General features: G+C 44.4%; 1 protein-coding gene across 2 annotated transcripts in view; it reads right to left on the reverse strand.

The window, feature by feature from the left end:
• LOC106598122 (LARGE xylosyl- and glucuronyltransferase 1) overlaps positions 1-12,250 on the reverse strand; it is a 199,091-nt gene that overhangs the window by 37,007 nt on the left and 149,834 nt on the right. For both annotated transcript variants that reach the window (XM_045722497.1, XM_045722496.1), the window contains exon 11: positions 1,533-1,696. In XM_045722497.1, coding sequence (XP_045578453.1) covers positions 1,533-1,696 — 164 coding nt within the window. The remainder of the gene's footprint in view (positions 1-1,532; positions 1,697-12,250) is intronic.

The raw sequence follows: 12,250 nt of genomic DNA on the forward strand, positions 1-12,250 counted from the left end.
TGTCTTCCTACCTGTCCATGGAGAGCTGTGTGTAAGGTCTGTCTTCCTACCTGTCCATGTAGAGCTGTGTGTAAGGTCTGTCTTCCTACCTGTCCATGGAGAGCTGTGTGTAAGGTCTGTCTTCCTACCTGTCCATGGAGAGCTGTGTGTAAGGTCTGTCTTCCTACCTGTCCATGGAGAGCTGTGTGTAAGGTCTGTCTTCCTACCTGTCCATGTAGAGCTGTGTGTAAGGTCTGTCTTCCTACCTGTCCATGGAGAGCTGTGTGTAAGGTGTGTCTTCCTACCTGTCCATGGAGAGCTGTGTGTAAGGTCTGTCTTCCTACCTGTCCATGGAGAGCTGTGTGTAAGGTCTGTCTTCCTACCTGTCCATGGAGAGCTGTGTGTTAGGTCTGTCTTCCTACCTGTCCATGGAGAGCTGTGTGTAAGGTCTGTCTTCCTACCTGTCCATGGAGAGCTGTGTGTTAGGTCTGTCTTCCTACCTGTCCATGGAGAGCTGTGTGTAAGGTCTGTCTTCCTACCTGTCCATGGAGAGATGTGTGTAAGGTCTGTCTTCCTACCTGTCCATGGAGCGATGTGGGTAAGGTCTGTCTTCCTACCTGTCCATGGAGAGATGTGTGTAAGGTCTGTCTTCCTACCTGTCCATGGAGAGCTGTGTGTAAGGTCTGTCTTCCTACCTGTCCATGGAGAGCTGTGTGTAAGGTCTGTCTTCCTACCTGTCCATGGAGAGCTGTGTGTAAGGTCTGTCTTCCTACCTGTCCATGGAGAGCTGTGTGTAAGGTCTGTCTTCCTACCTGTCCATGGAGAGCTGTGTGTAAGGTCTGTCTTCCTACCTGTCCATGGAGAGCTGTGTGTAAGGTCTGTCTTCCTACCTGTCCATGGAGAGCTGTGTGTAAGGTCTGTCTTCCTACCTGTCCATGGAGAGCTGTGTGTAAGGTCTGTCTTCCTACCTGTCCATGTAGAGCTGTGTGTAAGGTCTGTCTTCCTACCTGTCCATGGAGAGCTGTGTGTAAGGTCTGTCTTCCTACCTGTCCATGGAGAGCTGTGTGTAAGGTCTGTCTTCCTACCTGTCCATGGAGAGCTGTGTGTAAGGTCTGTCTTCCTACCTGTCCATGGAGAGCTGTGCGTAAGGTCTGTCTTCCTACCTGTCCATGGAGAGCTGTGCGTAAGGTCTGTCTTCCTACCTGTCCATGGAGAGCTGTGCGTAAGGTCTGTCTTCCTACCTGTCCATGGAGAGCTGTGCGTAAGGTCTGTCTTCCTACCTGTCCATGGAGAGCTGTGCGTAAGGTCTGTCTTCCTACCTGTCCATGGAGAGCTGTGCGTAAGGTCTGTCTTCCTACCTGTCCATGGAGAGCTGTGCGTAAGGTCTGTCTTCCTACCTGTCCATGGAGAGCTGTGCGTAAGGTCTGTCTTCCTACCTGTCCATGGAGAGCTGTGTGTAAGGTCTGTCTTCCTACCTGTCCATGGAGAGCTGTGTGTAAGGTCTGTCTTCCTACCTGTCCATGTAGAGCTGTGTGTAAGGTCTGTCTTCCTACCTGTCCATGGAGAGCTGTGCCACCAGTGTAACGTCCGTGTGGTCAGTGCTGGGTTCATATTCGTAGTGAAGGAAATAGAGGTGAGTCCTGTGAACCGTGAAACGCTCCCGCCGGAACTCATAACATGGATCATCTTCATCCAGCTCTGACAGAGTCTTCTGGAGCTGGAGACGGAGAAAGAGGAGAGCAGGGGAGAGGGGAGAGAGGAGGGGAGGGGAGGAGGGGAGGGGGAGAGAGGAGGGGAGAGGAGGGGGAGAGAGGAGGGGAGGGGGAGAGAGGAGGGGAGAGGAGGGGGAGAGAGGAGGGGAGGGGAGGGGGAGAGAGGAGGGGAGGGGAGGGGAGAGAGGACGGGAGAGAGAGAGAAGAGGAGGGGAGAGAGAGAGAGGAGGGGAGAGAGAGGAGAGCAGGGGAGGGGAGAGAGGAAGGGAGAGGAGGGGGGAGGGAGGAGAGCAGGGGAGAGGAGAGAGGAAGGGGGAGAGAGAGAAGAGGAGGGGAGAGAGAGAGGGAGGGGAGAGAGAGGAGAGCAGGGGAGGGGAGAGAGGAAGGGAGAGGAGGGGGAGGGAGGAGAGAAGAGGGGAGGGGGAGAGAGGAGGGAGGGGTGGGGAGAGAGGAAGGTGGGAGAGAGGAAGGGGGAGAGGAGAGAGGAAGGGGGAGAGGAGAGCAGGGGAGGGGAGAGAGGAAGGGGGAGAGAGAAGAGGAGGGGAGAGAGAGAGAGAGAGAGTGGAGGGGAGAGAGAGAGAGAGGAGGGGAGAGAGAGGAGAGCAGGGGAGGGGAGAGAGGAAGGGGAGAGGAGAGAGGAAGGGGAGAGAGGAGAGCAGGGGAGAGGAGAGAGGAAGGGGGAGAGAGGAGAGCAAGGGAGAGAGGGGAGAGAGGAGGGGAGGGGAGAGGAGAGGAGGGGAGAGAGGAAGGGAGAGAGGAGGGGAGAGAGGAAGGGAGAGAGGAGGGGAGAGGAGAGGGAGAGGAGAGAGGAGAGAGGAGGGGGAGAGAGGAGAGCAGGGGAGAGGAGAGAGGAGGGGGAGAGGAGAGAGGAAGGGGGAGAGAGGAGAGCAGGGGAGAGGAGAGAGGAAGGGGGAGAGGAGAGAGGAGGGGAGAGAGGAGGAGGGGAGAGAGAGAGGAAGGGGGAGAGAGAGAAGAGGAGGGGAGAGAGAGGAGGGGGAGAGAGAGAAGAGGAGGGGAGAGAGAGGAGAGCAGGGAGAGGAGAGAGGAAGGGGGAGAGAGAGAGAGAGGAGGGGAGAGAGAGGAGAGGAGGGGAGAGAGATGAGGGGGGAGAGAGAGAGAAGAGGAGGGGGGAGAGAGGAGAGAGAGAGAGGAGGGGGAGAGAGAGAAGAGGAGGGGAGAGAGAGGAGGGGGGAGAGAGAGAGAGAATAGGAGGGGGGAGAGAGAGAGAAGAGGAGGGGAGAGAGAGAGAGAGAGGAGGGGGAGAGAGAGAGGAGTGCAGGGGAGAGGAGAGAGGAACGGGGAGAGAGAGAGAAGAGGAGGGGAGAGAAGAGCAGGGGAGAGAGAGAGAAGAGAAGGGGAGGGAGAGAGCGAAGAGGAGGGGAGAGAGAGAGGAGGGAAGAGAGAGGAGAGAGGAAAGGAGAGAGAAGAGAAGAGAGGAGGGGAGGGGAGAGGAGAGCAGGGGAGAAGAGGGGAGAGTGAAGAGGACGATAAGAATGGTTGTTTAATAGTGTCAGCCTTTTTAATAAGATAACTCTCCAGGGGTGACAACAACAGTGAGACTAACGGTCGTGATGCTCAGTACCTCAGCTCCAGCTGCGTGTCCTACACACTGGGATATAACCTGTGTGTTTGGACACTGAGGAGGAAGTTTCAATACAAACTGACTCAATTAGCAAAGAGATGAGAGAAACATGTGGATCAAACACCAACTCTGTTACCACTGGGTCTGGAGAGATACAGCAGATAGATCCTTCTGTCTTCTCATAGTTAATACCACATCTGATCCTTCTGTCTTCTCATAGTTAATACCACGTCTGATCCTTCTGTCTTCTCATAGTTAATACCGCATCTGATCCTTCTGTCTTCTCATAGTTAATACCACGTCTGATCCTTCTGTCTTCTCATAGTTAATACCACGTCTGATCATTCTGTCTTCTCATAGTTAATACCACATCTGATCCTTCTGTCTTCTCATAGTTAATACCACATCTGATCCTTCTGTCTTCTCATAGTTAATACCACGTCTGATCCTTCTGTCTTCTCATAGTTAATACCACATCTGATCCTTCTGTCTTCTCATAGTTAATACCACGTCTGATCATTCTGTCTTCTCATAGTTAATACCACGTCTGATCCTTCTGTCTTCTCATAGTTAATACCACATCTGATCCTTCTGTCTTCTCATAGTTAATACCACGTCTGATCATTCTGTCTTCTCATAGTTAATACCACATCTGATCCTTCTGTCTTCTCATAGTTAATACCACATCTGATCCTTCTGTCTTCTCATAGTTAATACCACATCTGATCCTTCTGTCTTCTCATAGTTAATACCACATCTGATCCTTCTGTCTTCTCATAGTTAATACCACATCTGATCATTCTGTCTTCTCATAGTTAATACCACATCTGATCCTTCTGTCTTCTCATAGTTAATACCACATCTGATCCTTCTGTCTTCTCATAGTTAATACCACATCTGATCCTTCTGTCTTCTCATAGTTAATACCACATCTGATCCTTCTGTCTTCTCATAGTTAATACCACATCTGATCCTTCTGTCTTCTCATAGTTAATACCACGTCTGATCCTTCTGTCTTCTCATAGTTAATACCATGTCTGATCCTTCTGTCTTCTCATAGTTAATACCACGTCTGATCCTTCTGTCTTCTCATAGTTAATACCACGTCTGATCCTTCTGTCTTCTCATAGTTAATACCACGTCTGATCCTTCTGTCTTCTCATAGTTAATACCACGTCTGATCCTTCTGTCTTCTCATAGTTAATACCACATCTGATCCTTCTGTCTTCTCATAGTTAATACCACATCTGATCCTTCTGTCTTCTCATAGTTAATACCACATCTGATCATTCTGTCTTCTCATAGTTAATACCACATCTGATCCTTCTGTCTTCTCATAGTTAATATCACATCTGATCCTTCTGTCTTCTCATAGTTAATACCACATCTGATCCTTCTGTCTTCTCATAGTTAATACCACATCTGATCCTTCTGTCTTCTCATAGTTAATACCACGTCTGATCCTTCTGTCTTCTCATAGTTAATACCACATCTGATCATTCTGTCTTCTCATAGTTAATACCACATCTGATCCTTCTGTCTTCTCATAGTTAATACCACATCTGATCCTTCTGTCTTCTCATAGTTAATACCACATCTGATCCTTCTGTCTTCTCATAGTTAATACCACATCTGATCCTTCTGTCTTCTCATAGTTAATACCACATCTGATCCTTCTGTCTTCTCATAGTTAATACCACATCTGATCCTTCTGTCTTCTCATAGTTAATACCACGTCTGATCATTCTGTCTTCTCATAGTTAATACCACATCTGATCCTTCTGTCTTCTCATAGTTAATATCACATCTGATCCTTCTGTCTTCTCATAGTTAATACCACATCTGATCCTTCTGTCTTCTCATAGTTAATACCACATCTGATCCTTCTGTCTTCTCATAGTTAATACCACATCTGATCCTTCTGTCTTCTCATAGTTAATACCACATCTGATCCTTCTGTCTTCTCATAGTTAATACCACATCTGATCCTTCTGTCTTCTCATAGTTAATACCACATCTGATCCTTCTGTCTTCTCATAGTTAATACCACATCTGATCCTTCTGTCTTCTCATAGTTAATACCACATCTGATCCTTCTGTCTTCTCATAGTTAATACCACATCTGATCCTTCTGTCTTCTCATAGTTAATACCACATCTGATCCTTCTGTCTTCTCATAGTTAATACCACATCTGATCCTTCTGTCTTCTCATAGTTAATACCACGTCTGATCATTCTGTCTTCTCATAGTTAATACCACATCTGATCCTTCTGTCTTCTCATAGTTAATACCGTATCTGATCATTCTGTCTTCTCATAGTTAATATCACATCTGATCCTTCTGTCTTCTCATAGTTAATACCGTATCTGATCCTTCTGTCTTCTCACAGTTAATACCACATCTGATCATTCTGTCTTCTCATAGTTAATACCGTATCTGTTCCTTCTGTCTTCTCATAGTTAATACCACATCTGATCCTTCTGTCTTCTCATAGTTAATACCACATCTGATCCTTCTGTCTTCTCATAGTTAATACCACATCTGATCCTTCTGTCTTCTCACAGTTAATACCGTATCTGTTCCTTCTGTCTTCTCATAGTTAATACCGTATCTGTTCCTTCTGTCTTCTCATAGTTAATACCACATCTGATCCTTCTGTCTTCTCATAGTTAATACCACATCTGATCCTTCTGTCTTCTCATAGTTAATACCGTATCTGTTCCTTCTGTCTTCTCATAGTTAATACCACATCTGATCCTTCTGTCTTCTCATAGTTAATATCACATCTGATCCTTCTGTCTTCTCATAGTTAATATCACATCTGATCCTTCTGTCTTCTCATAGTTAATACCACGTCTGATCATTCTGTCGTCTCATAGTTAATACCACATCTGATCCTTCTGTCTTCTCATAGTTAATACCACATCTGATCCTTCTGTCTTCTCATAGTTAATACCACATCTGATCCTTCTGTCTTCTCATAGTTAATACCGTATCTGATCCTTCTGTCTTCTCACAGTTAATACCACATCTGATCCTTTTGTCTTCTCATAGTTAATACCACATCTGATCCTTCTGTCTTCTCATAGTTAATACCACATCTGATCCTTCTGTCTTCTCACAGTTAATACCACATCTGTTCCTTCTGTCTTCTCATAGTTAATACCGTATCTGTTCCTTCTGTCTTCTCATAGATAATACCATATCTGATCCTTCTGTCTTCTCATAGTTAATACCACATCTGATCCTTCTGTCTTCTCATAGTTAATACCACGTCTGATCATTCTGTCGTCTCATAGTTAATACCACATCTGATCCTTCTGTCTTCTCATAGTTAATATCACATCTGATCCTTCTGTCTTCTCATAGTTAATACCACATCTGATCCTTCTGTCTTCTCATAGTTAATACCACATCTGATCCTTCTGTCTTCTCATAGTTAATACCACATCTGATCCTTCTGTCTTCTCATAGTTAATACCACATCTGATCCTTCTGTCTTCTCATAGTTAATACCACATCTGATCCTTCTGTCTTCTCATAGTTAATACCATATCTGATCCTTCTGTCTTCTCATAGTTAATACCACATCTGATCCTTCTGTCTTCTCATAGTTAATACCACATCTGATCCTTCTGTCTTCTCATAGTTAATACCACATCTGATCCTTCGTCTTCTCATAGTAATACCACGTCGAATCCTTCTGTCTTCTCATAGTTAAGGATCAGATATGATATTCTGTCTTCTCATAGTTAATACCATATCTGATCCTTCTGTCTTCTCATAGTTAATACCACATCTGATCCTTCTGTCTTCTCATAGTTAATACCACGTCTGATCATTCTGTCTTCTCATAGTTAATACCACGTCTGATCCTTCTGTCTTCTCATAGTTAATACCACATCTGATCCTTCTGTCTTCTCATAGTTAATACCACATCTGATCCTTCTGTCTTCTCATAGTTAATACCACATCTGATCCTTCTGTCTTCTCATAGTTAATACCACATCTGATCCTTCTGTCTTCTCATAGTTAATACCACATCTGATCCTTCTGTCTTCTCATAGTTAATACCACATCTGATCCTTCTGTCTTCTCATAGTTAATACCACATCTGATCCTTCTGTCTTCTCATAGTTAATACCACATCTGATCCTTCTGTCTTCTCATAGTTAATACCACATCTGATCCTTCTGTCTTCTCATAGTTAATACCACATCTGATCCTTCTGTCTTCTCATAGTTAATACCACGTCTGATCCTTCTGTCTTCTCATAGTTAATACCACATCTGATCCTTCTGTCTTCTCATAGTTAATACCACATCTGATCCTTCTGTCTTCTCATAGTTAATACCACATCTGATCCTTCTGTCTTCTCATAGTTAATACCACATCTGATCCTTCTGTCTTCTCATAGTTAATACCACATCTGATCCTTCTGTCTTCTCATAGTTAATACCACATCTGATCCTTCTGTCTTCTCATAGTTAATACCACATCTGATCCTTCTGTCTTCTCATAGTTAATACCACGTCTGATCCTTCTGTCTTCTCATAGTTAATACCACGTCTGATCATTCTGTCTTCTCATAGTTAATATCACATCTGATCCTTCTGTCTTCTCATAGTTAATACCACATCTGATCCTTCTGTCTTCTCATAGTTAATACCACATCTGATCCTTCTGTCTTCTCATAGTTAATACCACATCTGATCCTTCTGTCTTCTCATAGTTAATACCACATCTGATCCTTCTGTCTTCTCATAGTTAATACCACATCTGATCATTCTGTCTTCTCATAGTTAATACCACATCTGATCCTTCTGTCTTCTCATAGTTAATACCACATCTGATCCTTCTGTCTTCTCATAGTTAATATCACATCTGATCCTTCTGTCTTCTCATAGTTAATACCACATCTGATCCTTCTGTCTTCTCATAGTTAATACCACATCTGATCCTTCTGTCTTCTCATAGATAATACCACATCTGATCCTTCTGTCTTCTCATAGTTAATACCACATCTGATCCTTCTGTCTTCTCATAGTTAATACCGCATCTGATCCTTCTGTCTTCTCATAGTTAATACCACATCTGATCCTTCTGTCTTCTCATAGTTAATATCACATCTGATCCTTCTCTCTTCTCATAGTTAATACCACATCTGATCCTTCTGTCTTCTCATAGTTAATACCACGTCTGATCCTTCTGTCTTCTCACAGTTAATACCACATCTGATCATTCTGTCTTCTCATAGTTAATACCACATCTGATCCTTCTGTCTTCTCATAGTTAATACCACATCTGATCCTTCTGTCTTCTCATAGTTAATACCGCATCTGATCCTTCTGTCTTCTCACAGTTAATACCACATCTGATCCTTTGTCTTCTCATAGTTAATACCACATCTGATCATTCTGTCTTCTCACAGTTAATACCACATCTGATCCTTCTGTCTTCTCACAGTTAATACCACATCTGATCCTTCTGTCTTCTCATAGTTAATACCGCATCTGATCCTTCTGTCTTCTCATAGTAATACCACGTCGGATCCTTCTGTCTTCTCATAGTTAATACCACATCTGATCCTTCTGTCTTCTCATAGTTAATACCACGTCTGATCATTCTGTCGTCTCATAGTTAATACCACATCTGATCCTTCTGTCTTCTCATAGTTAATACCACATCTGATCCTTCTGTCTTCTCATAGTTAATACCACATCTGATCCTTCTGTCTTCTCATAGTTAATACCACATCTGATCATTCTGTCTTCTCATAGTTAATACCACATCTGATCCTTCTGTCTTCTCATAGTTAATACCACATCTGATCCTTCGTCTTCTCATAGTTAACACCACATCTGATCCTTCTGTCTTCTCATAGTTAATACCACATCTGATCCTTCTGTCTTCTCATAGTTAATACCACGTCTGATCCTTCTGTCTTCTCATAGTTAATACCACATCTGATCCTTCTGTCTTCTCATAGTTAATACCACATCTGATCCTTCTGTCTTCTCATAGTTAATGACCACATCTGATCCTTCTGTCTTCTCATAGTTAATACCACATCTGATCCTTCTGTCTTCTCATAGTTAATACCACATCTGATCCTTCTGTCTTCTCATAGTTAATACCACGTCTGATCATTCTGTCTTCTCCTAGTTAAAACCACATCTGATCCTTCTGTCTTCTCATAGTTAATACCACATCTGATCCTTCTGTCTTCTCATAGTTAATACCACATCTGATCCTTCTGTCTTCTCATAGTTAATACCACATCTGATCCTTCTGTCTTCTCATAGTTAATACCACATCTGATCCTTCTGTCTTCTCATAGTTAATACCACATCTGATCCTTCTGTCTTCTCAATGGGCCCTGGTCAAAAGTAGTGAACAACACAGGGAACTAGGATGTCATTTGGGACGAAGCCTTGGCTTCAGTTAGGTATCACCCTCAAGGTATGAGCGTAGGCTGATTAGTTCACATGAGTACATGTACAGTTTTCCATTCCTATTGTCGAATGTATTCACTGTAGGCTGATGCCATGGCAATTATTAAACCCTTACGTCTATCTTACTCAACAGCAACACAACAGTCCCAGAGGTTACCGTTATGTCACATTCAACTCTCCGCGTAATGCTGGAATCTGCCCAAGGCTTTATTGCTTTGGGACTTTAATAAGGCTGTGAGAATCCCTGCTGTCTCGACCTGACCAGATCTCCTGTGTATTCTGCTACTGTGAAGTGTGTGTGTGTGTGTGTGTGTGTGTGTGTGTGTGTGTGTGTGTGTGTGTGTGTGTGTGTGTGTGAGGGACTGAGCAGCAGAGACACCAGACCTCCTGGAGGGCCTTAGCTCCAGCCAACCCCCGATGACTTCATTATCCTAATAATCACATTAATGGGCTATGAATCAGCACTGTTCAGACTCTGAAACATGGTGGGGGAGAGAGAGAGAGAGAGAGAGAGAGAGAGAGAGAGAGAGAGAGAGACAGAGAGAGAGTGAGACAGAGAGAGAGAGATACAGAGAGAGACAGAGAGAGAGTGAGACAGAGAGAGAGAGAGAGAGAGAGAGAGAGAGAGAGAGAGAGAGACAGAGACAGAGAGAGAGAGAGTGCTGACTAGAGATCAGCAGTCACCACTGAGCTTTGGGGGTTTAGATAAAGAAGGACTGTAACAACTGACTAGAGATCAGCAGTTACCACTGAGCTTTGGGGGTTTAGATAAAGAAGGACTGTAACAACTGACTAGAGATCAGCAGTTACCACTGAGCTTTGGGGGTTTAGATAAAGAAGGACTGTAACAACTGACTAGAGATCAGCAGTTACCACTGAGCTTTGGGGGTTTAGATAAAGGAGGACTGTAACAACTGACTAGAGATCAGCAGTTACCACTGAGCTTTGGGGGTTTAGATAAAGGAGGACTGTAACAACTGACTAGAGATCAGCAGTCACCACTGAGCTTTGGGGGTTTAGATAAAGAAGGACTGTAACAACTGACTAGAGATCAGCAGTTACCACTGAGCTTTGGGGGTTTAGATAAAGGAGGACTGTAACAACTGACTAGAGATCAGCAGTTACCACTGAGCTTTGGGGGTTTAGATAAAGGAGGACTGTAACAACTGACTAGAGATCAGCAGTTACCACTGAGCTTTGGGGGTTTAGATAAAGAAGGACTGTAACAACTGACTAGAGATCAGCAGTTACCACTGAGCTTTGGGGGTTTAGATAAAGGAGGACTGTAACAACTGACTAGAGATCAGCAGTTACCACTGAGCTTTGGGGGCAGTCAGCCTAGGACCTAAACATCCGTCTTCTTCACCCAGAGAATCAGAATGCATTATTCCCCACAAAAGGGCTTTATTACAGACATAAATACTCCTCAGACCGTCCCGCAGGTGAAGAAGCCGGAGGTGGAGGCCCTGTGCTGGCGTGGTTACACGTGGTCTGTGGTTGTGAGGCCTGTTGGACGTAGGCTGTATCACATCCGGCCGTGATTGGTAGTGCCATACGGCGGTGCACAATTGGCCCAGCGTCGTCCGGGTTTAACCTGGGGTAGGCCGTCATTGTAAATAAGAATCTGTTCTTAACTATCTTGCCTAGTTAAATAAAGGTTCAATAAAAAATAGAAATAAAAAAAAAATGACGTTGGAGGCGGCTTATGGTAGAGAAATGAACATTAAATTATCTGGCAACAGAGGTGGTGGACATTCCTACAGTCAGCATGAGCAATTTCACGCTCCCTCAAAACTTGAAACATCTGTGGCATTGTGTTGTTGTGATAAAACTGCACATTTTAGGAGTGGCCTTTTATTGTCCCACCCAGCACAAGGTACACCTGTGTAATAATCATGCTGTTTGATCAGCTTCTTGATATGCCACACCTGTCAGGTGGATGGATTATCTTGGCAAAGGAGAAAATGCTCACAAAATGTGAGAGAAATAAGCTTTTTGTGCTTTAAGGAAAATTTCTGGGATTATTTTATATCAGCTCATGAAACATGGGACCAACTCTTTACCATGTTGCATTTCTTTTTTTGTTCAGTAAAAAAATCTAGTAATCACACACACACACACCCTGGGTAGACAGCGTAGGCACTAAGCAAACACAGACACATCAGAATATATCATCTATCAAAGGTTCAACCAATCACAGCTCTCTGTGGGGGTCCTTATAAAAAAAAGAGGATTTTCTCTCAGGCACGTAGTCATACAGCCCTCTGTGGTCCTAGTCAGAGATCAGAAGACAATCTGTCACAGGTGTGTCAGGGAGCTAGACATGGAGCTGGACTGGGAGGGATACAGGGAACTAGACATGGAGCTGGACTGGGAGGGATACAGGGAACTAGACATGGAGCTGGGAGGGATACAGGGAACTAGACATGGAGCTGGACTGGGAGGGATACAGGTAACTAGACATGGAGCTGGACTGGAGGGATCAGGGAACTAGACATGGAGCTGGACTGGAGGGATACAG

The sequence above is a fragment of the Salmo salar genome, chromosome ssa07, assembly GCF_905237065.1.
Source record: "Salmo salar chromosome ssa07, Ssal_v3.1, whole genome shotgun sequence".
Lineage (NCBI taxonomy): Eukaryota > Metazoa > Chordata > Actinopteri > Salmoniformes > Salmonidae > Salmo > Salmo salar.